This window comes from Dinoponera quadriceps, unplaced genomic scaffold (genome assembly GCF_001313825.1).
Source record: "Dinoponera quadriceps isolate SergipeBrazil2010 unplaced genomic scaffold, ASM131382v1 scaffold1850, whole genome shotgun sequence".
Classification (NCBI taxonomy): domain Eukaryota; kingdom Metazoa; phylum Arthropoda; class Insecta; order Hymenoptera; family Formicidae; genus Dinoponera; species Dinoponera quadriceps.
This window is the reverse complement of record NW_014556042.1, coordinates 647,222-674,520: the sequence shown is the minus strand read 5'-3', so window position 1 is coordinate 674,520 and position 27,299 is coordinate 647,222. Positions and strand designations below refer to the sequence as shown.

General features: G+C 45.1%; 1 protein-coding gene across 1 annotated transcript; it reads right to left on the bottom strand.

The window, feature by feature from the left end:
• Positions 1-595: 595 nt before the first annotated feature.
• On the bottom strand, positions 596-27,299 carry LOC106746491 (carbonic anhydrase 2). The gene is made up of 7 exons (XM_014623139.1): positions 26,779-27,299; positions 18,778-18,978; positions 15,839-15,960; positions 12,816-12,911; positions 10,694-10,808; positions 8,180-8,358; positions 596-6,328 (listed from the first exon to the last, which is right to left on the bottom strand). The coding sequence occupies exons 1-7, from the start codon at positions 26,816-26,818 to the stop codon at positions 6,260-6,262; spliced, it is 822 nt and encodes a 273-aa protein (XP_014478625.1). The 5' UTR covers positions 26,819-27,299; the 3' UTR covers positions 596-6,259.

The following is a 27,299-nucleotide window of genomic DNA, read 5'->3' as shown; positions in this document are numbered from 1 at the left end:
AAGCCGACTTACGGTAATCGATAACCGACCGGCTCGCCGGTTAACTACAGTCGGTAAACTCGCATCTGTCCATTTGTTGTCATATGTAGAAATGATTGACACGTTCATTGCCAAGCACGCGATATCGCGTGATGCGAGTTCTCACCAAACGGCCGATCACGCGTTATCGCGTTATCGCGTAATAGATATTTAGAGTACATAAATCCTATGTACATAATAATAAAAGCATATAAATAATATATTAACTTATTTTGAGCACAATAAAAACTAAATTAAAAAATAAAAAAAATACGAAATTCCAATTTTCAGCTTAGCAATGAACGTGTTAATAAATGAGTCTCATTTAAAATTAAGTTTAAAAACAAAAATTTTTTTAATTTAATTAAATGAGTCATAATTAAAAATAATTAAATAAAATTAATCGCCTCATGATCTCATATTCACATTGTGCTATTTTAATCGCATCTAATTGCATCTACACAGAATACGTCGACCCATTATACACATAGACGGCACGTTTCCCATCGAGTTTTTGATAAAAAGAAAAAGAAAGAAACCATCCGACAAGACCAAGTTGATTGCGCAATGCGCGTAATTGCAAAGATGGAAACAATTTATTCTGTGCGCAACGCATTACAATGGAAAACTGCACCTACATGACATTTTATTTCTATCGATTCTCAAGGCCCACACATATACGGACGAGGGATTAACACGTTCAACGGCCATTACTCAGGCCCGATGCGGCGGGTATAAGTGTGATCGACCGCCGTGAGAGTGTAGTAACCCTCATACGGCCACATCGGAGCCGCTGACCGGTTCTGAGACCTCGTGAACGCATCAAAAAGCGACGCGACTGCTCGCGATAAGGTCTTAGTGCGGTCGCGCGATGTTCGTCGTCTCGAATAAAAGTTCGAATCTAATCAGCGAGGCATTTGCTAAAATATTAAAAATCTCCGTCAGGCAGAAAGAAAAAGAGAGAGAGAGAGAGAGAAAGGGGAGGGGGGAAATATTTGACGTTGAAAGGTGAAACTCTCTCAGACGGCGAATCTCGGGCGCGGAAATGACGCGGGCGATGCAACTTGTGATTTTTCAATCGGCCTCAACGCGCGCGCTCCAATTTGATCGCACGGTAATTGCAACGTTTCAACGTCATTGCGCGTAATTTCGCAGCTCGAAGGCGTTTTTCGAGGAATTACTGGAAAGACTGTCGGGCTCTCGTATCAAGGTGAGTATCGCGCTCACGTGCACCTTCTCTCATGCGCGCACGGTTTTCCTCCTCTCCTTGAAACTGGTCCTGGCCGACGACGGTGAACATCAAAGTCGAGGGATACGAGGATTAGCGGTTGCCGGCCTTGTACTCTTTCATATGAGCCGCCGCGGCTCAGAATAGAAGCGCGCTCAGCGGCTCTCGACGCGAAAACTCGCCGGCGCGTCGCGCGTAGACATGTGGGGTGAACCGAGCATTGCCATCGGAGAGTTGAAGCCTAGATGGAAGGACGGAGGATATGCTGACAGTGGAGCTTTCTCTGTCGTACAGTAGGAAGGGGTGATGCGGGGAAAACAGAAGAGTGAGAGAGGACGTAGTGAAGGAAAGAGAGGAATATTATGTATTTGATCGCGCGAGGAGACACATAAATATTTATGACCATGCATCGCTTCTCGTCTTTCCTTCCCCTCTTTTCCGCTAACCCACGCAATTGGACAAGGGAATCAGCACTGTCCCTATTGCTCTCTCTTATTAATACCTTATTAATACTTCAGCCCTCTAATGGGAGTGCTCAGTACATTCTAAATGTCTATGATCGCGCGTAATAAACGATCGGAAGGCGCGACCTCGTCACGCGAATATCACCGTACGAGAACGATAAAACTCTTTATTTTCTCTCTCTCTCTCTCTCTCTATCACAGTATCCAGGCTATGAAATACAAACACATGCATTTCGCATCTCCGACGACGACGAGGACGAAGCGCCGTCGCGACGACGAAAGAAGGCGTCACTTTACAAGTCGAGGAACGAACTGCAAAAACGCGCGGAATCTCGCGAGGTTTCGCAGAGGACTTTTCGCAGCGCGTTTTCTTCGAGGGAACGCTGTCGCGCCGTTCACCACTTCTCTCTCGTCCTTTGAACCACCCTCACGAGAGTAAAGGACTTATCTTTCCGTGTACGGATAAAAAGAGGAAGCTAATTCGTTTCTCTTTTTTTTTTTCAGTGTGGTACTCGTACTTGACGTAAACCTCGCGCAAACTCCGCAGCTTACGAGTAACGCTCAGCGATTCCTGAGAACGTATAACATGATAAGGTGTGTCAAAGGTGTTATATATTCGAATATGTGAATATATTCGACATACATCGCAAGATAGCACGTTATGATACATAAAATCGCCAGCGTATGGCACGAAGTAAGGTAAAGCTATCATCTATGTTATTAAAATGCCGTTGACGCTCGAAGTCTCCGTGGCCCGCGCTTCATCTCCGTCTCTCATTACGTCTTTATGACGTTTCTCGCGCGTCATTAGTTACTTCACACACGCGCACACGTTTGTGTCAGCCGGGATTTCACACGAAGAGGGGTTTTTCTCACCAACGAGAACGCCCCAGAACTCGCGACTCGCGGGGACAAAATCTCGCGCCGGCGAGAACCCGCCGCGTGATCTCACCTCTGACTTCTAAAGGCACCGACGTCATTGTTACCTGTTGCCGCGTGTCTCAAAGTCGCGCTCGCAACAGTGACGCCGCTGCAGTCGCGGCATCAGCATCACTTGTTGCTCGGCGCGTCAGTTGCGCGCGCGATAAACTTTCCGCAACGCGATTATGTCACGTGAATTTCACCGTTGCCTGCGGCCGAGAGCGACTACCTCCCTGCGATCCGCCGCGTCGATCTCTCTTCGCCGCCGTGACGAAAAGAGAGATGCAGAACGAGGTTGTCGCTCTCGCGAGCGCGCACGTATGAGTTTTCCGTCACATCGTGCGGCTTCATTCAGCCTATGAATATATATATATATATATATATGTATCTTTCTCGGTCAATCCTTCGGATCTCTCGCGCGCCAACAGAAGCGCACGCACCCTTTCTTTATTCATAAATATATCACGAACAACTATTTCAAACGCCACATATATGCGCGCAGTGTATGCTCGCTTGCACCACAGATTCGCTCTCATCTTCTGCCCGATGTAACGCAGGAGAGCATCAAGTGATCACGATTGCGAGCCACTAATCACGAAACTCGCGCGGTGATGATTATGAGAGGAGGTGATGGCAGGCGAGACGCACCCGACGTCACAAGCGCAACAGAGGATGCGGGAAAAATTGCGAAAAAAGTACTTTTATCATACTTTTACCTGTCGAGTAAGAGCATGATAAAGAGCTATTACATTGCTAATTACATTGCGTACTAGAATTCGACTTCTGCGCTGCCGATCGTGCCAGACGACACCCGTAAGCAGCGGCTTGTAATCACGACCGCTTGACGCGTTCCTAATTTCATCAGTGAAAAACGTGCGCGAACGGGCATAGAGTCGATTACAGAAAGGTTGCGACACTTTCTCTCGTTAACTTTCGAGACGCATCCCGCGTCCAGTGGGAAAATTTATTAACTATCTCACACGGACGAAAATTCTGCTGAATTAGTGGATTTCCCAACAGCTCGCGTGATCGGGTCTTCTTCAATCTGGCGATGTCATCGAGACCATTGAATTGAACATTGAACTACTTTAATCATTGAGACAACACACAACATCGTAGTTTCAACATTTGCTGTTGGAAATTTTATCGATTCGATAGGAACTTCTTTTCCGTGCACTCATTTTCAGGAGATACATTTTTTCGATCGGATACGAGATGCGTGGCGGAACTCACCGGATAAAAGAAATGTTGCAACTTTCTTGTGACTGATCGTACACGCATCCGTAAGCGAGAACAATGCCCGGACCGTCGTCGTTTCCGCAAGGACCAAATCCATCTTCTCCCGGACGGATCGATCCGACGACGCTACGACGGAACTTTCCTCGCGTGCGTTCGTGCCATAAGAGTCATCGTATTTAAAAAACAACTATACTCCCCCCCCTCCACATTTATTGTACATTAATCTAACGTGTATGGGCGACGTAATGAGACGCTGCGGCCTGAGGGCCGATCAGTGCGCTGTCGCGATATCCTTGTTCTTCGCCTCGTCCATCGGATCGTGCACGCGTCTGCACGCACAGAGGCGCGCCGTTTCGGCCGCAAGCAACGCGGTTTCTTCTACCTGCAGCTGAATCGAGCGAATCTAATTAACGAGAAAGCGACATTTCCCCGCGTGAAAAGCAGACGCTCTAACGTTTAATCTACGTTTCACTCGTAATTGCACTTGAAGAATTAAAATGAAATGCTCACGCACGCGTGCGTGTCGTGCGATGTCCCTGTTTAGCCCGCCGTTACTCCGCCCGTCCCCGAGCGAGCGAAGTGTCCGTCGAGACGACCGGCTGGCTTTATTCAGCTGACGAACGGGACTGCACACAGGCGGGACCTAAGGCGATCGGCTGAGAACGAGAAATCCTTTGAATCGAACGCTTCTTAGATAAGGCACACCTCAAATTAACCGCCCACGAGGCGCCACTTCGGATCGTTCAAGGATACGGTACTATATTCGGAATGTTCTAAATACTCGAGATGGCCAATTGGTGGAACTGACGCAACGACGCGTCCCTGAAGCTGCCGAAAGACCGGGTGTACTCGATAGTTATCTGTATAATTACGGCCTGCCGAGTATTTTTTTAGTCTTTCCAATAGCCCGTCTATGCGCGTGTGTATCTGTCTGTCGTCAAAGCGCATCCGGTTGGTGGGAGGCATCTTGTACTTACGGTCGACGTCTCAGGGAGTACTTGATGAGTAACGCGCTACATGGGAAGCATCTTGAAATATTGCAATTGCGCGAGAGCGCGAGCGAAACTCTCCATTAGTCCGGATCTACGACAGCTGTGGTAAGCCTTCAGCCTTTCGCTCTAAGCATTAACCCAAAATAGCAAGGTGACGCCAAATGACATCGTAATAACGGCTTAATGACGTCTCTAACGTCAATAAGATGTCATTAAAATGTCATTTGATATCGCCTGGCTACTTAGGAAATTCTAACGCAATTTCTAGCGAAGGAACGTTCCCACCGCTATCAGACAGCCGCAATTCCCGAGTTTCAAGCGTTATTGCAGCTTTGGCAGCGCGGGAAACGCCTTTCGTCCGAAATAACGTTACATTTTATCGCTTTTGAGCAAAAGGCTAAGGCTGGATCTACAGTAGGTGTGGTAAGCCGTCAGCCTTTAGCCCCGGGCAATAAAATGTAATGTAATTTCCGACAAAAGGCGTAATGACGCTTAAATCTTGGGAATTGCGAGGTCTGGCAGCGCCGGAAACCCTTTTCGCTTTCGAAATTACGTTGGAATTTAGTGCTTAAAGCAAAAGGATACAACCTTATTATTCCTATTACACACAGAAAAAATGAGCCTCGAATAGATGTTTTCAAGAATAGATACTTTCACGTACAAGCGAGAATATTATAATCTTATTAGAAGATTCTTCGTCCTGATTCGGCTGGATTTGTATTGATGCGAGTATCAGCTGCATCCGATTCAAGACTCAAAGTCTCCGAAAAATATTCTAATAATCTTGCTTATATATATGAGAGTATCTGTCATCGATTTAAGGCAATTTTTTTCTACGTAGACGCAACCTCATCACACCTATTGCAGATCCGGACTGTTGGAGGCGAAGGGGATAAGAGAGGATCCGCGCACATCCAGCATTTTTATTCGACGATACATTCCGCCGAAGCGAGCCAAACGGCGATTTCAATACGGTGTTTCAATGACAGCGCGCCTGGGCTCTCCGCGACTCGCCCTGTAATCGACGCGGGTAATGCGAGGATACGGCGGAGAGAGTTGGTCGGGTCAGCCGTGCCGAGGCGAAGCCGCGAATCGGCGGGCACTTATATTCCTAATCCGAAAGTCCGTCCGCGGGACAGCGGAATCGATTACACGTCATCGCGGAGCCTCGATTACGGGGGAACACGATTACAGGCGAGAGGCCGTTGTTCGCGGGACGCGCGAGTGTTCGTTGATTAATCGAAAGGCACGTGGAACGCCGGCGTCGTCGTGGTCGTCGTCCGTTGGCGGCCGCGCTCCGTGGTCGTCGCTCCCGGGATCGATGGCTCGCGGAAACGACGTGGCGAAGAGGGTCGCGAATCATCGGCTTTGCTCTCGCGGCCCGGGAGGAGGCGTCCTTAGAAGCTGCCGCACTCCCGCAGGACGCGATTCCCCAGCGGCATGGTCGGACGGAAGTTGTTGATCACCTGTGCGGGGCGGAGAGAGAGAGACAAAAAGAGGAGATTAGAAACGACGGCGTCCGACACTCCCGGTCGTCGGGACGTGCCGTCGGTCGTCCACGTCCTGGATACCTAAAAATAGCCCGGCAGCTCCGAGCTTGATACATATACACGTATATCGAGCGGGAAGGAAAAGAAGAGAAAAAGGCGACGATATGTATCTCGCGACTAGGGAAATGGTAATCGCGTCGCCGCAGAGGCGTTCGCCGTCATGTTGATCGCGCCGATCGCGACACTTCGCGGTTCATTTATCACCCCGGGAACAGAGGCGGGGGAGGAGACGCCGGATGATACGGCGGGAAAGCGATACGGGGAAATCCTCGCGATCGTTTCGGACGTAGGCCTTACGGATATGGACTGGCGATACGAAGCAGACCTCCTGGCCGGAGGAAGTTGGAGAAAAAAATATACTTTGGAGTACTTCTCTTTCTTAACGCATTGCGTTCTCGGTTTCTGTAGGGACAGCAAATTGTCTTCGACAATTTATTATCCATGGTAAAGTTAGGTCGCGGCCTAAATCTTGTTATTGAAGTATAGTTTGGATTCTTGCCTTTCGGAAAATAATTTCACCTGGCCACCACTCGTCATCTCCCCTACGGCAGGTAGGGACGGAACATAATCTTCCAAAACACACCTTTTTAATGCATCGTCTCATCTTTTTAATTAGTTAATTAAAATTAATAAAAAATAAAAATTGAGAAAACAATGATGAGATATTGTTGTCAAAAGTTCAAAAATCACCGAAAATAACGATTACTGTTATGATATGATTCGCCAGGTATACATCGGGTGTTAATCAAGGTAAATGTTCCGACTATTTACCGGGGAAAACGGCTAATCGGAAAATTCCGATTTTAGGTTTTTTGAGTTCCTTAGATCCCAATTACCCTGAAACTATTTGAATCTCATGGGTCTCAAAATGTTGGCAGCCTCATCCGAAATGGATTAAAGTGTCCGGAAATGTTTTTAGAGAGAAGTACTGAGAAGTACGTTTCCCTTTCTAACTTCCTTCGGACATTACTTCTAGTACAGAAACTATAGGAAATCGCCAGTCCATATCTATGGGGTTTATAGTTTCGGATAAGGAAAGACCGGGGAAAAAGGCGAGAGGGATGAGCGACCGCCGCGCGGCGAGTTGGCCGAAGACTGAAAGGGGAAAAAAGTTACGACGATCGCAATATCTCGCGCAATCGGTGTGCGGTATCCGCAAGGTTCGTACACGCAATTTCTGTCAAATGACGTAGCATTCTAACAGCGCAATTTACTAGACTTATATTTTGCACGACTAGGATAATGATAATAATAACTTTATTGTTCCCGAGAAACCTGATGGATAAAAGTAGATCAAAGTAACATAATACAAGAAATAAAAGTGAAGATAGAATCAGTATGGGATAGAGAACCAATACGTAAGGCAAAACAGCAATGTGTCTGTATTCATTCTGAAGCGAAAACTTGTATATGGCAGCAGTGAGCGAAAAGTTCGATCAGGTATAATTTTTAAACGAATTACATATAAATTTACTTGTAGAAGGAAATGTCAGAAAAGTGAGCCAATTCACTAGGTGATTAATGAGATTATAAATATTCTAGTAAATTCGTTCACTTTTGTAATTCTCACTTTATTATGAGAACCATAATAGGGCCCTCCATCGTGTCGTTCGCGCTGCTTTATAAATTTCTCACGCTGCCTTGAAATTGTTTCGTCGTTATAAGTATATCCTAGCCGAGCAAATTGCTATGATACTTTTTAGGTTCACGAATGTTTATATCTTCGAGGAAAATTCTCTACGTGTATGCCGAGCTGTGTATACTCACCGCTCCGTGATTCTCGTGGCAAGGACACTCCTCGCCACGCGGGAACTTTCGCAAATTGCGGAAAATGTTCAGCTGGCGATGCGACACCTCGATATATTTCTTGAAGAGGATCCAAGTGACGCTCTCGTTGCACGGCGGCGTGGTCAGAGAGCCCAAGTACGTCCAATACCCGTTATCGTCTGCGTAAAAAACAAAAGAAACGTGTCAAAGGCGTTTTGCACGATCGTATAAAACGCAAATCGAAGAAAACACGCTAATGAATCGCACGGAAAAAAGGAATTAGTTGTCCATATAATACAACTGAAATTTAATTACCAGACCTAGTGTTTAGCTGAGGGGGCTAAACATTAGACACAGAGACGAAAATGAATGAACTGAATTAATTAAATCTCAGGTGTGTTGTATGGACAGCTAATTTTTACCTGTGGAAGCTAGTCTTTAACTGTGGGAGCTAATTATCTTTTTCCGTGATGTTCAGGTTGACAATTAAAGCGACGCAACGAAATAACGTACAGACGTGCGACCAAGCGATCGCTTAAATTAACAGTAAAAAATATTCCGCTAATAAATGTAATAAATGTGGAGCGAAATCAATCGAATATTGTAAAGTGACAGAATCTCTGTTATGATTCTATTTTCCATCGTGATGTGAAAAGGTCATTTCCAAATTGGTCCCTTCGTGCCGTTCAATCAAATTTAGGAATTCGGAGGAACCCCTCGAGGAAAGCTTAATTGAATGATACCTTCTGTTTCAACACGAGATTCGAGGCACGTGATAAAGCATCCGGAATTATAGATGTGTTTTCATTCATCCGTGCGGAGGACAGTGAGAGATCGAAGAATGACTAACGACACACAATACAACGACTGTATCGAGGAGAGTGGAGTTACACAATTTGATTAATGTGCCACTTAATTCGCCCGGGAGGAAATCTTTCGTGAAAATGCGTACTCGCCGTTTGCCTTATCTTTTAGTGTTATCGGTACGCTCAGAACGTGTCTCCGGAACACCGATATGCAATGACGAGGATACATCGGTGTTAATATCTTTCCGATAACTATCTATACAGGCAGAAGTGCAGGGAATTCACATACATGTACATGTAACCGTGCCGTTTGTAGAAAGTAGAATATTGATTGACTCAAGTGCATTAGCAAAATCTAAATTACCTAATAATAATAATAAATAAAATGTCACCAATGACCAATGACTTATGTGCTATATTCGTACAAGTGAAACACTTCAAGAACGTACAAGTGTGTGCACTGTGAAAGAAGTGATAAAAAAAATATTTATTCGGGTGCTAATAACATATTTACTTAAATCTAAATTCTTTTCTTCAAATATAATAAACAATTGCTTTCATGAGAAGCAACGGATTTAAGAAAATGAACATTTCCTCATATGAAAATTTTTCAACATATAAATATGTCTATTAATATAAATAAATATGTTATTAGTACTCACCGAATAAATATTTGTTCTCAATGTAGTCTCCGTAAGAATGAAAAGGAAAAAACATTGCTAACATCTCTGAGCAAAAATGTTGCGTTGCGTTTGGAAGAAATAACTCCTCCTGGGCTGAATTAACTTTTCCCATCGGAGCGTGTGACAAAATAAAAGAAACATCGATCCCTGCGAAACCTAACGTGCGTCCGGCCTGAACCGGTCGGCCGGGTGCGCTCTGAAGCATGCAGGGCTTCGGGAAAATTGCGAAATCGTGTGCACTCGCGAGAAAGAGGGAAATGGAGGGTCACGAGACATTTTCGGATTGCTCTCTCGTTGATTTCTGAAAAAAAGAAGCATGCGGGGCGAGAGCGCGCTCGAGCGCGCAGCTTCTCCTGCTCCGAAGTGGTTCAAGGCGATACGAACCTTGAAAGTCCCATTTGTTCTCGTGGCGTGGTATGATTCGGTCAGCCCAGCGCATGCACGGATTCACGCATCTCTGCGTGCCGGCTCGTCCACCGCGCACTGTGTGGTGCGTGCGGTCGCGCGCGAGTAAAGCGGCGACGCGACGGAGGGACAACATACGCGAGGAGACAGATTTTCGTTAGTAATGTTAACTGGCGGAGACGCGTCTGCATCGTCGACTTCGAAGCGACTCCAAGTGCTCTCTCGTCGCTTTCGCGCATTTTCCGCGCGAATTCGCCCACGTGCGACTCGAACGACTCGCATAAATCATCAAACGTGCTACGCGCATTTATGACAAACACACTTATAGTTGAAAAAAAAATCGCTTCTTTTCAATTTTCGCTCGAAAAGAAACCGAAGAGATCCGCGGGAGAATTGAAAAATCCGTGTTTTTCCAATTTTTCTCATTCATCCGCGGAAAGAAATCGGATTTTTCCGAGAGTTTAAAACTAGAAACAGACTCGACCCCGAGTACGATTGAATATTGCAAGGAGTCAGACGTTAAGAACAACAAGGACACGGATCACGAGGCGCACTTGCGACGGAATACCTGATCAAAAGGAAGGCGAAATCGCGAAACCGCCGCTCGATATTGGACTTACCGGGCAAGAGTTTGCCGGGGTCGATCGTCTCCGTGATGTCGATCTCCTCGTCCTTGTGCGAGACGAAAGGTAGCAGGCGCGCGATCTTGTCCATCTCCTCGTGGGTCTTGCCAACCTGCGACGAAATTGGCGTTTGTTAACGCGCGAATTTAAAAACTTGACTTAGAAGTTGGAGAAAATTAACCAGTTTCTCGGCTAAACGGTCTTCTTATCGCCCGTGAGAACTTGAAAGTAGTGTCGAGACAACGGCCGGAAATGAAACAGCAGAGAATAGTTCAGACGAGCGAGTGCGATCAAAGCGTTCGAGTTCGCGCCGATGCTCACTATCGATTGCGCAATGACATTTTCCGAATTGCCCGGCGTGTTGTTGTCGAGCATCACGCGTGGCACATAAATTCCCGTCGATACCTACGTCCCTTGTATTTTATGCGACATTAACGGATCCCGAAGCTATTCGACGTTACGTAAGAAACAATCGCAGTTTCCCGAGCCCAGGAAACAAACAGCAAAACGCTTCGTGAGCTTTTCTTCTTTTTTTTATCATCTGAAAATCTTACGTCTACGTGCGATTTTACGCAACGACGAATAGCCGCCTTGAGTCTCCTCTTCGTGAGAGAAGAACACTTATTTTTAAATTTTCCGGAGTTTTCCATTGAAAAAAAGACAAGTTTATATTACATTCTATTTTCTTTCAATTTTTTATTTTGCCTTCTAAAAAGCCAGAGCTATCGAAAATAATTTCCTGTGATGGAATTCTTTCTAAAAAGGTTTCTTCAAATTGAGTAAGAAAAAAGCAAGAAAAGTGAATCTTTTTTTACTTAAAAATGAGAAGAAATGAGGCGTTTCTAAATAAATGGAGGAAAAGTGAGCCACTTCCGTGCCTGTTTCATGCGCTCGGCCCGAGTCGCGATCTTCTCTCGCTCGTATGGGATATCGAGTTGCACAGAGCCGCAACCTAAATGTTGCACACAAAGGTATTGCGCGAAGCGGAAGAGAATAATTGCAGTTGCACGCGATCGAGGTGTTCTTTACGTGCGCGAACGCAAACGACAGCGTCGTGCGCGCCCGATGAAAACGTATGTGTCTTGTTTCGCGTTTGATTCGCCGAATAATTATGTCTGTCTCGTGTTTACATAATCGACCGATTACGGCAAGGCTGGTGACACTGTTACGGATTCTGCTTGCGGACAGCTTACGTCTTACGTAAAAGGCTTGAGTAAAGAACTATGACGCGCGCGCGCGCGCGCGAATCCGTACACAAACTGCGCGCAATGTGAACGGAGCGTCAAGGCGCATTAGAATCCCGGAAAAGAACTACGGCTTCTATCGCAATGCTTTGCCATTTCATATCCTCGACAGGACCTCGACAAATCTTCCGCACAGACCTGATATTGAAAAATATAAGATGTCGAGCGCGTGAATCGTTCATGGAGGAAAAACCCCCGTGAAAAAGCTCGTGTAACCGATTTTCCGTTGTCCGGCGACCAGACGGGAACTCGATCGCGGGAACAGGAAGGCAATTTCTATTTAATCCATTATTTCTCAGTTATCTTAATCGGATTTTAACCCAGCCGATATTCAAACGGAAGCTTTCAATCGTGATAACAGAAACGCCGTTTCTCGTTTCCGAGTTTTTGTCTGCTCTCGGTTGTTTGTTACATGAACCGAGAGATTTTCTTTTCTTTCCGTGTGGACACTCCTTAACTTCATAATAAAAAAGCTCGAAAGATTGACACCTGTGGGAGTGTCCAACTGATTCGAGATGAACGACAAGGCGACAAGGTTTCCGTCGTCCGTAAAACCTCACGCGGTATCTCTTCGGCGTGATCACGCACGGAGAACAGAAGTTTCGCTGGAACAGCAAATTGCTTGCCAATACAGTGACAGCGAAAAGATTTGTCACGCGGGAAAAATAATTTTGTTGTTATAGCAAAACGCCGTTGCGACGGCAATAAAACTTGGTTGGTTACAACCAAATTGTCTTGCTGTCCATATATCCAGCAATTAATGCTCTCAACAAATCTTTCTGCTGTTGAAACAAAAATGTTTTGTCATCATTACATCAACAAACAAATTCGCTGTTCCAGCAAAATTTATTTTCCCCGCGTATGTATGTACCTACCTTGAGGAAAACCCCGAGAACGGCCAGACCGTCGGGTGCTTTTGCAGCTTCGGCGAAAGTCTCGTACTTGCTGGTGTTCCAGTGTACCAGATGCAACTGAAACAAACGGAACCATCTAATGAATCTAAATCACGCGTATTAAGTCTAATAGCGGGCAATCGAGGAGGAGGCGAAACGAGCAGGTTGACTGGGCGCAACGAGTACTTTAATCGTCCCACCGTCCAACTGTCAATTAAGAAACGTCAGTTTCTATATTTGTACTGCTGAAAAGAGCCCGAGGCGTTCATTAATACTAATCTCGTCTCGCCTCGATAATCGGACCGTGCCGCTGCTATTGCTTATTCTTCGACGCGCTGTGTTTAATCGCACTCTCGCGTCGTCAACCGGTGATGCACAATCCGTCGAGTACGCGATGATCTGCGTCATCGAACGCGGAGATATACATAACGGAGTACTTTATCGGCATCAATAAATGATAATTGCGCCTGACGGGTGATCGTTAGAGGGATTATGCAATCGGTGCGGTAACTCGACTGGCTGAGAAATTCCGCGGATATCCGTACATCCGATCAACCTAGTTCCCCGATACGATCGTACCACGGGATATCATTTGTGCGGCCCGTGCAATTTTACGATAGAGCGAGCGTCGTCCACGTCGTCGTCGTCGTCGTCGTGCCGGAGACGAAAAGTGCATCGCCCACTCGCTGCGCGTTCGCTCTGCGAGCGCATCGGAGAACAAATCGGGGACGTGCGCAGCGATCGAATTGGCCAGCTCGCTGCGACCGCCAATTGACTCGCTAATGCGTTTAAGACGCGGGTCGTTTAATTAGCATAGAGTTCGAATCGCTTCGGAGCAGCACGCTGCCAGAAAGAATCGACGCTCGGAGGATGTACGAGAAAGGATCCAGCCGAGTGGAAATGTTAGTTCTATATTAGGTCCACTTGGTTTCGCATTAAGTCTTTAGATGGAGAAAACGGAAGTAACTTCCCATTTCTGGCATCAAAGGAGCACAATACCTTTGAAGACTCAATGCAGAACCAAACAGGCTTAATACGGAACTGAAATTTCGACTCGGGCTATTACCACCTGAGTCGACATTTTTCATTTTACATTAAGTCTTCAAGAGGAAGAAAACGGGAATAAATTTCCACTTGTAGTACCAAAGGAGCAGAGTAGATGACCTTGGGGGATTTAATGTAAAACTAAATTAGACTTAAAGTGGGATTAAAATTCCGACTCGGATACGTTCGGAGATTCTTTCGCCGACAGTAATGATTCGCGCGAGCCTTGAACTTCTTCCGTCGGTTCGCAGATTCCGGCAGATCCGACGACGAGCAAGTTTCTCCATCTTCCTTTTTTGTATTCGTGAATCGCTAATATTTCCGCGATCGTAAGCAGGGTCAGGTCGAAGTCGGCTGTTTATGAAAGATCAGACGCGCGAGGATTGCATAATCGATTTATCGCGGAGCGCCTTTCCGCGGCGAGAACGTCTGGGAGAATTCTCGCGACGGTTTCGTCCCGGCGGATCGCAGATCGGCGCGCAGGAAACACGCAATTTTTCGGCTAATTATTAGCATCCTCTTCGGCAATTCACGGACGGCCTCTTATCTGTCCTCGGGAATTTTCTTTTGACATTCCGCGACGCGGACAGGTGGACGGGCGTCTCGTTCGGCTGTTATTCACACGCGAGTTGTTCCAACAATAATGCCAATTATTGCTCCCACTCGGCTCGTCTGTTGTTCTTTTCTCGCCCGTAACGCGATACGCGGGCATTCAAACACGCACAGTTGCCAGAAGATCATTTGGCACGTCGCTGGCTCGTATTATCGATGCGACGTTCAAAACAAACGTGTAATAACGCCGCGGACGCTATTTAAGAGGATCGAACAGATGCAAATAGAACAGGCGGCGCAATATTACAGCACCGCCTGTCGGTAATTATCGTCTTTTCGCCGTCACATTTTTCCGAGAGAACGATCCTTTTTGCCTCTCGGTCCTGCGAGGGAGAAAAAACGTACTCGAAGACAAGCAACGAGCGTACACGAGCTTCGACTTATCCTCGGCGAAGTTAAAAAGCGTCGCGATAAATCTCATACGGCGAGCAGCTCCCGGCAAGGTCGACGCTGCCATAAGCTCGTACGAATGATCGCGCACATGGTGAATCATGCTGCATACGCGATTGAATTACCAACAAGCTACTATGGAGCGCACCATTAACTGCGAATAACGGACTAACGCGGTTAATTGTCCGCCTGCTGATCCGAGACACGAGGTCTAACTCGTCGAGCCGTCGCGAAGTGCGTTGCCGCGAGAACGCGCGTTTCACGTCTCGCCCTTAGTCCGGATCCACAACAGGTGTGATAAACTGTCTTTGTTTTTCGTAATATTAAATTCGAATGATTATACGTTTCTAGCGAAAAGCGTTTCTAACGTTATCAGACGTTGCGGTTCTTAAGATTTAAGCGTTATTATGATCTTTGGCGCAGCGCGAGAAACGCCTTTTGTCAGAAATTACATTTTATTACTCAGAGCAAGAGGCTAAAGGCTTAATACACTTATTGTAGTTCCAGCCTCAGGGTTTCAGCAGAATGACTGACTTATCGGTGCAAGCCTTCGCTTTAAGGTAGTTGGTTCGTAAAATGCTGGATCTTCAGTGGCGATATTAAGGGGCTCCTACATAAGTTCATTATTCACGTTTTTATAACTTGATTTAACTATCCGAGCAATGAATATTAATTTTGATCAAAATTAAGACAAATATACAATGACAATATTACAAATACGGGCAGATTATTTTTTATTTCTCTACACATCACGAGACACTGAGGCACCCTGTATAGCGACAAAAATTCTAAACGATAATTTTAAATAATAATTTCTTCAAGAAATTTTAAATGATAATTTAAAAAGACTCAAGGCATAAAAACATGGTATTAAAATTGCAAATCAGCCATTCCGCTGAGTCATTCCCTTAGTCTTCCTAGAAACCTTAACGCTTTGGGAAACAGTTAGGTTGCTGTACCTCTCCAGCGAAGGCCTGACCGTCCACGGTGTGCTCGGATCCCCGGGAGTCGCTGCATCCCCAGTGACAGTGATACTGCTCCAGCTTGTAAACGTCATCCATCAACGGTCCGCCGCTCAAAACTGCGGAGAAAACCGTGGTGTATCATTTACGAGCCGTTATTGCGACGACCTCACGGAGCGACGAACTGCGAAACCATTTCGAGCGTCGGTTCCGCGTTGCTTCCGACCATGGAAGTTTTCCGAGCGCGCTTTTACGCGCGCACAAGGGTACGTAACAGCGGCCCGTCACGGGGCCGCTCTCTATTACAGGATACGCCTGATTAACCAAACTACATGAATCGCACGGGGGCTACAACGAGGTGGATCGCTGCATCTGTACCGCGTGACTCATTTGCGTCGGCGGATGGCCGAGGAGAGAACCACGCGCTGCGACGCATTTTATCACCGTCGCCGTCGTCGTCCCGCTCGGCCATAATAAATCGTACGGAAAATTTGGCGCACATTTTAACACCGCGAGACGAACGCCTCGACAAAATCCTCGGAGTCGCGGGAGAATCTAAAATTACTCGATAAACAAGAACAAGGTAAACTTTCGCGAATGATCGCGACGACGGCTGATCGTCGGGGGTTTCGCGAAATTGCGCTGCTTTGATGCTACAAACGAGGAAATTATCGCTGTTTCCTCCACTCGAAGGCCTGATGTGGAACTAACATTAGACGCTGGAGGACTAAATTCCCTTCGCAGCATCAAAGAAAGACTTATCGCGCTTCCTCCGTTCCCGAGTCGAAATTTTAAATTCTACGTTGAGTAATCTTGAGTGACGGGATTTTCCTCCTCGAAATTGAATTCCTGTTAAATTCCTCGGGAAGAAAGAAACGAGCTCGCGCGAGTCGCCGCTCCTCGCTCGACGCCGCACTTACCAGGAGTAAGTGCGGCGTGATTATCGCGGCATTCTATCTATTGTTTTGTGTAACACATCGCCGCGCGGAGCGATGGCGAGCGCGCCACATATGAATACACATAATACGCTACGGCACGGTCGTCCTCATTTCGAATATGCCTCGGGCACTCCACGAAGGTAAAAGCCTCCCCAAGTGGCACGAACTCGACAGTGAAACCTTCGTAACGATATACGATGAAGTACTGCGGGAATATTCGTATGTACGCGGCTCGCGGCTGTTATTTCAAATCGCCCGGTGTGTGTACGCGAACCCAGACAACCCGCTCCCCTCGGCCGCCAGCGGCGTTCTCGGAACACGTAACATCGCGACAAAACAGACCGTGCCGTATCACGTTCGCGTCTCTTACGTAAGGTCCGCGTGATATATTAAATTGACATAAAAAAGAAAAAAGAAAGAAAGGCAAGACTGTATTACGTAAGGAAGACAGACTCTAGGCAGGAAAGAGACGTCGAGAAGACGACACATTTCGGTCATGAGCGGAAGTAGATGTCATGAGTCGGCTCTTTGGGGACCAGACAATGACACATCGATATGGACGAATCCATTAGACGTCATTCTGTGACGTCTGACTGACGACAAAAATTGGACTAATATAGGATAAAATTAACGATCGTTCGATGTTGATTTGCTGTGGAATTTATCTATTGATATGGTTCAAACGAAATAATGTGTTTTATCATTTTATTTGTATAGTAAAGAAAAATTTGTCATTTTATTTTTGTGTCACTACATCTTCATACGTACATGTGTCCTTCCATTCCCGTAGCGGTCATCCGCTTTTCCCTAATCGCGACCTCCGCTGCTGGACTTCTATGACTGAATACGCAGAAAAAAGTGCTGTATTCATGTAAATAATTACTCCAATACTTCTTAGCGGATTTTTATTTGGATTAACTCTCCGTTAGTTGCAAGTGTATCCGACAGATACGTTCAGGCTACAACGTTACTGTACGGCCTCAAGGTCGAACTTGTTTTTATCAATGTTTTTTTCTTTATTCTTGTTGTTCTTCGTTGTTTTTTACATATTTTAGTGTCTGGTCTACTAGTCAACTGTTAATGAAACAACAACTGTTTCAGAAAGAATTAGAGGAAAATAACGGAAAAATTATTGTATTTGTGTGATATATCGCGACGGTTCATGGGAAAAATATTGAGACTAACGGAGAGTTAAATAAATTACTTGGATCAAGTCATATAAATAAATATAAGCAGAAAGACCATACAGAAGGTTTTCAAAGGAATAAAATATTTGGTCCGTTGGCCGTCTTCAATATGACGTTTTTAATTGACGTAGAAAATGACGCGCTATGAACGTCCATTAGACGTCTCAACGACGTCATGAACTAAGCATTACTGGAAATGAATATCAACATCCTCTGACGTCACTCTCCTACTTAGGACAGATCGTCGGTTTAGGGCGCAGGATGTACGGATTCTAATTTAACGAGCTGCAGAGCCGAGATGCAGAGTCGAGCAGCAGAGTCATTCCCGCCGCGCCGCTGCCAATGTAAAATGTTTATAGAATGCGATGGAACGCGAGGTCGGGACGGTGTTACGAACAATCGTCTAAAATTACACTGGATCGCCATCTCTGGATAGTGCGCGGGCGCTACGCTAATTTCGCGACGCGACGTGCCGCGCCGCATTTGCATCCTCCCGATGATCTGCAATTCAAAGTTTTCGCGACCGCGATCGTTTCCACGTTCCGAAGGGAGGAGGGAGTTCTTTCGCGCGCGCGCGCGCACACTCACACGCGCGATCGAGTCGCGCACGGTTCGCCGCCGCGGGTGCTGTTCACCTCCGCTACCGACCGATCCTTGTTAAATATGTTAATACTCTGCGAGCGACCGAGAGAAAAAGCGAGGACCGCGATAAAACTCATTCTTTTTAGCCGGGGGTAAAAAGAACGTTTTCAAGTAATAATAATAAAGATAACATTCTAGAGAACACGAGCGGTGACAAAAGGCTACTCACACGTGCCCTCGCCGTCGACGTCCACCCGCCAGCAATAGCCGGGATTAACCAGCGTCCGCGAGGCCGTTGCCGGATATTTCCATCGTAGGGGTTTACTGCTGAGAGCCTCGTGATCGGATTCCGCCCGAGAGGTCTCGATGTTCACCGGACTCTGCCTCGAACCGGCCGCCATGGGAAACTTCGTCACCCATGTACTGGGGCCTGCAACGAGAAGAAGGAAAGCATCCAATTAACATTTGTAAAATTTGATTGTATATAGCTCTGAGAAATTCACGAAAAGTGAATTACAAACGTACCTGGTTTCTGAGAGTCTCGGTGGTGTAGTAACTTTTATTTTTTATATATACTTTTAAAGTTTTGGAAAAAACCATTTCCCCCATATTTTTTCGCGGATTTCGTTGGTTTTTTGCCTGCTCTGCGGAAAAATAAACGTAGCAGGTTTTAACCGAACACACACGGAAAGATGCTGCTAAATCAATAAAATTTCCAACAGCAGCGTAATTGGAGTAAACTTCTCGATGCAGTGACAAATATCATTAAAACTCTTGCGTTACGTATTGTTTCAATAATTAAAATATTAGTTTCAATGATATCGTTATTGAATCAAGAAGATTTACTTCAATTACGCGTGCTGTTGGAAATTTTATTGAATTTTTTTTCCGTGCACGTGAATCTTTCTAAACGAATTTTTCTACTCTCGGGACAGAAAGCGAAGAAATCCGCGGAAAAATGGGGGAAAACGGTTTTTTCTGAAACTTTGAAACCATAAATTTTATATATTTGTTATTATGAACGATAACGTATTAAATGTTTCAGCTGTTTGCCAGTCTTTTTCCACCGAAAATCCAATTAGCATTACGGGCGTCTGTACCGTCATGCAAATGAATAAAGAGGTATTATTGTCACCAACTCGATCGCGAAAATAATGATCGATGAAAATACTAGAAGGCGAGTTATAAAATTTTGATAATCTGTTTTCTGCCATGCGCAATCGAATTTGCAAATATAATCTCGAACTGCGAAAAATGAAACCCGTTGCTGTAGTCGCGTCAACAAGATAATATTGTTTGTAGATATAAGTCGTTTCGAATTAATTACGACCTAAGAAAAAGCTCTCTCGCGTGCGTGCGCGCGCGCAAGTCAAGTTTTATGCACACAGACACACCTTTTTTATCACGGGACGCGTGTTACGTGATAATTGACTGAAATTCGTTCTTATCGAAGCTGCTAAACCGACGGCGCCACATCTGTCAGCTCTCGATGTTTGCTCGTTTAATTAATTCGCGTGAAAAATGCGACAGAAACAACAATATTTGCTACGTGTGACGCATTAGTAAAACGATAAGCGGCTGAAACGCTGATGAAAAGCGTCGAGCTTACCCAACTTACTCGCTCGTTAAAATGATACAATTTATCGCGTTCTGCGGGATTTCAAGCTGCTCGCCGATCGAAAACGATAAACGCGAATTTCGGGCTAATGCGAATTTCAGCGAGATCGGCGGGCAACCGATTGAGCCGATTGTCGTTAATAATCTCACGTTTTCCTTATCGGTGACGTACGTCTCGTGCCTCGACATTAATCTTTCTTTATCGGCGCACGTGATCTCGACGTTATTTGCTGTGTAATTAGATGTCGAACTCGCCTTTTAGCACAGAATGCTCCTCGCGCAAAGGACTGAGAATGTCAATATAAATATGACATTACGTGATGCGCGCGAATAGAATACCGATCGATCAACACGGATGTCAGAAAAGGAATTTCGCAACGTACGAACCATCGTCAGCTTCCGCGTGATCAGGCTCAATTCTGAGATCACACGTGACACAATATGCGGCACACAAGTGCGCTTATGCATGCAGCGCGTGCATCATGCACGCGTCATTCGACTCTCCGATGCACATACATAGGTCGCTCGCTCGCTGCGAGCGAGCTTGCTTGCATCCTTCCCTCGAGAACTAGGAGTTCTCGAATGATTGCCTTCGAACATCGCGACTACATACGATTGAATTATGCCGTACAAGTCTATTTTATTAGGCGTATCTGCGGCTGATATCTAATCATCTCGTCGATACGCGTAATTGCGTTTTGCGGGAATGAAATTGACTCGAGCAATCTCAAGAATATAAAAAAACCGCAAGATAAAAAGAGAATATATGCACGAAATGTGCCGTCGACCTTAATCCTAGCTAGACATATTTATTTTCGAAACTTTAATTCGTCACATTCCGGTGAGATCGTCGAAATTTGTCATTATCATTCTAATTAATATTGAAAACCGACAAACGTTCAGCGTTGGACCAGAATGTGGCGAACTACGGTTAATAATAATATTAATTTGTCATCTTATGTATACCAGGGAACCCATCTAGTTGATCCAAACAGAGTTCTTATTTGGATACGGGCAAACAAATGTTTTGGTTGTGAGAACCAAAGTTTGATTCTCCGAATCAAAAGTTTGGTTTGCTGAAACGAAAGTGAAAAAGGTCCGGTTCAGAAAAGAAAATTTTAGTTCTCACGACCAACATTTTTTGTTTGTTTATATCCACATAAGAATTTAGTTTGAGCCAACTAAATGTGTTTTTTCGTGTAGTAGTAGGAATTATGTAGATTTTTGAAGATGCGAGCAATGCGAGGCATATTCGGAACACGTCCGTGTCATTCGGGAAAATTGGAGGCGCGGGAATCGGCAGAGTGAGACGAATTAGTCATTTGTAGGCGTAAGAGCGTAATAAATCCGTCTGTGACATTGAGACCGACGGTCACGCGTATTCCCGTTGGAGGATAACCGCGGCCGCGTAATAAAACGCTTTCTTAGATGGTTTCTTGCAGTCGAAAACGCGTTGCGACATCGCTGCGCGAGGCAGATTTTCGTCGGACATCCGACGATTATCTTCCACCATTCCTCCATTGAGCGTAATTAGCCGGCAAGTCGTCCTTGCGCTCCAGCCGATTATATATTTATGATAAAAGACTACACGCGCTCGCGGGATTTAGGTCAAGAGTCCTTTTCCTTCTTTTTCTCAATAGCGTACCTTTCATTCGCTACGACAGAGTCGCCCAAGTTTGGCCGTGACAGCCGAGGGGCTGTGCAAACGAAAGGAAACGCGCGAACAACGTCGAAGTGTGCCATCGGCAGATTACGATAAGCGGTTTTATCGACGGCCAAATTGACGATTTAAATCCGCGTCGCGCTTGCGTTCTTACGAGACGGCAAATAGCGCCAACGATCGACGACCGTTCGAAGGTTCGTTCAACCTTGCGACGCGATGAATCTCGGGAAATACTGTCTTAAGGCCACGCACCAGTCGGGTGACCACGGTCTCGACATATATATATATATATATATATATATATATATATATATATATGTGTGTTTAAGCTCACTCTTGGCCACGATTTCTCTGTTTCTCTTTCGCGATCTCGCGATGTTCTCCCGCGCCAGTCCACGAAACCGACGAGCGCGTCATTCTCTCGAGCGCGTCCTCCGTTTTCAAGCAGACTTTTTATGTTTATTTTTATTTATTGATTGATTTATTTATCTATTTATAAATGGAAATGGTACCTTCGGTATACAAAAAGGATGAATATAAAATGTTTAGAATAAAATTGCTAAAAGGAAAAGAGGAAAAATTGAAAACGTCTCTCTTTATCTCTCTTTCTCTCTCTCTCTTTCTAGCAGCTTATTTATACCCTCTTAAGTCGAATCAGTAAAAATGTCATTAATTGAACCAGTGAAACAATATTCTGCCGGTAATCAGTGAGTATTCACCAATTTTTAGTGGAAACTCTTCCAGCATTTTTGTCTAATACCTCACTGATTTTGGCTAGTGAAAGATTCGCTGCAAAACCCTGTTACACGTGCCGTAGTAGAAATATATTCCGTGTATTACTAAGAAGGTTGTATATTGAAAAGCAAATTAAAGTATATATGTCTTTTTCCTAACCTTAGGAATTCGTAGCACACTGTTGCGATCTTAGGATCATCAGCCGTCGTAGTTAGGCAATATTGGAATATCCGACGCCAACGATCGGAAGAAACGGAATGAAAATATTTGCTGTTTCTACTATAGATGGGATTCAATTGAAATCGAGCATTCGCCTCGACAACAACCTAAATCCATGTCGTGCACGTTAATCTTAGTCCTCTTGCAAGAGCCTCTACCTCGACCGAATCGAAATTTGGATCCTATATTAAGCCTACTTAGTTCCACGTTAAATTCTCAATTGGAGAAATGACCTCTCACTTGTAGCATCAAAAGAGCACGATGAAAGACCTTTAAAGATTTAATGTGAAACTAAAATTTCAGCTCAGGCGATCTCGCAAGTCATTTCGACATACCGGTAATAATACTAATCATATTACATCATACCTAACAGAGAGAATATCGCGTGAAAATTGGTCGGAAGAGCGATTTCGCGGAGCGTTATCGGCGATCGATCCCGGTCGCCCGAGATTCTTCGATCTTCGCGAAACCGCAAACGAGATAAATCCTCGGCAAAACAATCCCGCTCGAGTCGCGGAACGGCAACCCGCTATTACACGAGAGGCATCGTGGAAACGGTGGATTCTCTGAAATAATTTATGACGGCCAAATACATCGATCAATTTCAAGCACCGAGCCTTTCCCAGCCGCGGCCAAGCCACCCGCTTAGCCGCCAAATGACTTAATCATCGCTTTACGAGGTCTACCTCTCTCTCTCTCTCTCTCTATCTGCGATTTTGGCAAGAATCCCGCTCCCAAGGATGCATGCGATTCGCAATCGGCGCGCGCGCGCGGCCGTCGCTCGCAATCGGCTGAAAGATAGCGCTGACAAATTGACTCGAGATTAAGGGCGTTTCGGGGGCATGCACGGCAACCCGGCGGAACAAAGTGAAACTGGGTCTGCGACCCCCCGCCTCTGTATGCGTGACCGCTTGCACGTGCACGGCCATGCGTGTGTGCGACCGTCCGTGTCGGTGTACCGGTGCGCGCCTGTACTTTCCGCGGGAACAGGTGCATCGGCCTAGAGTACGGAAGAAAACTATTGATTTTCATTTACCCACGGAGTCGTGCCCCGTGTTCCACGAAGGCTGTGAAAGCACCCCCGTACGCTTGGCACGGCCCGCTCGCCCTGCATTCGCGGCCGAAGACAATGGCCCCGGGTCAGTGAGCGCCTCCGGTGCCATCCGGAAACCGAGCCGACGAAAATGGGCGAGCGACAAATGAGGCTGGGCAAAAGTACGCGACGTGACAGCTCTCGTTTGAGCTTTTCGCGTCCGCGAACAGCCGTCTACCCCGCGATCCTCCAGTCGAAATTTCAGTTCTGCATTAAGTCTTTAATGGTCTTCTATTGTGCTCACTTTGATACTACAAATACATATAAATTCAATCGATTAAACATGATTAAGAATGTTTCCGACAAAATCATTGACGATACCTTAAGAGTGTGATTAAGATAATAAAAAAGAAATAAATAATTTTTATCTTATTGTTCGAGAAGTTATTTCCGTTCTCTCCATTTGAAGACTTAATGTAAAATTTACAATTTCTTCCCGGGAGGTCTAAATCCTCTTTGTAGCATCAAAGGATCATTATTAGTGCTCTTTTGACGCTACAAATGGAAAGTTCTTTCCGTTTTCTCCATTCAAAGACTTAATGTAGAACTAAAATTTCGACTCAGGATTCCGATTTTGATACTTCTCCGATGTCCATAAGAATAGTTTATACGCCTACTTAGACGGTCTATGGACTAATAAAAACCTACTTTGACAACATTGACTTTTTAAATTCTCTCTTGAATCTTCAATTCTCTCAATGTATTATTAGAATTGAAATTGAACCTATTTTGTTATCTTAACTCCTGATATGTTATAGAACCAAAGGTTTAAGCGACCAGAATTTCGACTTGAGATCCATTCGTGGACGAATTAATTAATAATTAATAAAATCGACAACGGGCGGGCATTATAGCGGAGTACGCGAATCAAACTTGATAATCGCGAACACGTTGCAAAAAATAACGATGATATTCACGTACAGATAATTCTTCGGGTGTTTTTGCGCGCAAATTCTTACGTAAAAGCGCGTGCGAGATTTCCCGACGAGATACGAATTGTTATTAATTGTAAAGTTAACGTCGACGATAGGGTCGATAAAAAGACTCGAGAGAAAACAAGCTGATATCACGAGATTATTAAAGTTGAAAACAAAGTTTCCGCTCGACTTTAATAAAAAAAAGTAAGAAAGAAGAAAGGGGAAACTCGGAGAATGACGAAAAGGAATAACGAAGGTTTACACGTGCGGCCAATACGTTTCGTTATTGTTGTCCTATTTGACGGAGCCCCTAAGAAAACGCGGGGCGTTGCGACGAAATGAAAAGGCTGACGTATTTTTTGTCCGACTCTTTGCTGTAACTGGTAGACGAGGAAAGAAAAAGAGGGAGAAAGGAAAAGAAAAGAAAGAAAACAGTCTATAACGACAAGGGAGAAATCTTTGTCTTCGTGTGAAAATTACACGCTCCTTTTTCTAATTTGTTAGACATTTTCTTCGATTCCCGTGAAGATTCTTACGATTGAAACGCGTAAATCTGAATTCGAATTCTGCGTTATTTTTACCATACGATAAACTCTCGGAAAAAGGAAGCCACTGACTTTTGATAACGTAAGTTTACCGCCTCTTATATGACGACCGATTCAATTAACTCCGGCCGATAGGAGTTATCGCGTATGCATGTATGCGTTCGTCGTAGTTAATTTCAAACTGTAAACGAGGTACGCCCAGCGCGGCGGCTGCGTAATAGTGATTGTAATATTAAGTAGAGAAATACGGTCCCGGTATGTGTACACATATTGGATGATGATCACGGATGCACGTGATAAAGTGGACAATCAATAATTTCGATGTGTACTCATTAGACGCGACATACGCGAGGCTGGAACCGCCGAGCTAACTACTTGCGCGACTTACAGGAAAATCGAACGATAGCGTAATAATGCGAGAGAATCAATCGCTGAAGGATAATTAAATCCTCGTGCGTTTTCCTCGAAAACTCTCCCACGAGGACTTTCCTTGCGATTCCTGTTATTGCATTTTATCATTTCTACGTCATATTCTCTCTCTCTTTCTCTCTCTCTCTCTCTCTCTCTCTCTCTCTAAAGGAGGAAGCACAGATCCCAGATGTGCTTTCAAAAATTCTGACCTGCTCTTTCTTTTATCATACTCTTATGTACATTATATACACACATACACACACATATATTATGATATATATTTATTTTTATTTCTTATTTGTTTTTTTTTATTTTCAACTTTTTTTATAAATATATGTATATTTTTTAAATTTGTCAAACACTCTTAAAGTGCAAAGGAAAATAAACGTTTTTATTTATTTCTCTCTCTCTCTCTCTCTCTCTCTTTCTATTTCTATTTCGATTGATTATCTTAACTTAAACTACAATATTCGTAATTCAAACTAATGGTTGCTCTATACGCATTACATTTGTAAGCCTTATTCTTGTAAAGATAATATCTCAATTTGAATTTTGTATTATTTCAAAGTTGCACTTAAGCGAAATTTTCCCAAAACGCGTAATAAATAATGCTATCTTTCTTTCTCTCCCTCTCTCTTTTACGTACAACTATTGAATTTTTATAACCTCAATGTCACGACAAATTGGCCGTTTTAGGTATACTTTCAAAGGAAAAAAACTAGTCTGTTTTCCCAATCTTCCTGCAAATTTGTTTGGTTTCTTATCTTCTTTACGAGGAAAGAAGATTTTAATCGAGCACACACGTGAATTTTTCTAAACGAATTTTTGTACGGAAACCGGAGAAATCCGCGGAAAAGTAGGGGAAAAGGGCAGTTTCTTCTCCGAAATTTCAAGACTGTAAGCATAAGTAACCTGTCACATAATAATGTGAATCATATGACGAAATACAACGAAAATTTTCGGGTCGCGCGTGAGATCGAGATCGATCGATGAACGCGCGCTTTCGAAGGACACACCACCGTGCACTCACCTTTCTCGATGGAGTAGTCCCACTCGTTCTTGGCGTCCATCGCCGACAGCGGGGGTCACGGGCGAACTATGAGAAGTTGAGGTCCGCGAAGTTGAGATCCGAGTAGAGTTTGCACCCGCTCGTCTTGCCTGCCCGCGCCGCACGTGTTTCGGGACGAATGAACTCTCACTGGCGCTCCACGATCGCCGGTCGCTACGGTGCGTCGTCGAGAGGATGTCTCCAGTTCGCCGCCAACGGTCGCACCAATGGCGCGATTTGATCGGGAGTCTTCGCCGACGATGGCGGACCGAGATTAATCGCTGCTGCGATTTTCTGCCAACTTCAGGACGCAGGAGCGCGCGCTCTCCCGGCAGGCAATTGTCCCGGAGACTCGATAATTTATAAACGTCGGAGCGTCACCCGACCGATAACGTTAACGCGACGACTTTTCCCGACGCGGCTGCCTTTTCTCGTCGTCGTATTTCTTTTCCCGCGAGGTCGACAAACGGCCGCGTCGTGTCCACTCCTGTGGAAGTTTTCTA

Bases quoted from the DNA above. Each gene is read 5' to 3' on its own strand.
- LOC106746491 (XM_014623139.1), bottom strand. From the start codon at position 26,818: ATGGACGCCAAGAACGAGTGGGACTACTCCATCGAGAAAG. The intron at 15,961-18,777 runs GTGAGTAGCCTT...TTTTCTCCGCAG, and splicing joins CGTCGACGGCGAGGGCACGT to TTTTGAGCGGCGGACCGTTG. The intron at 10,809-12,815 runs GTAGGTACATAC...ATTTCGTCGCAG, and splicing joins TTCTCGGGGTTTTCCTCAAG to GTTGGCAAGACCCACGAGGA.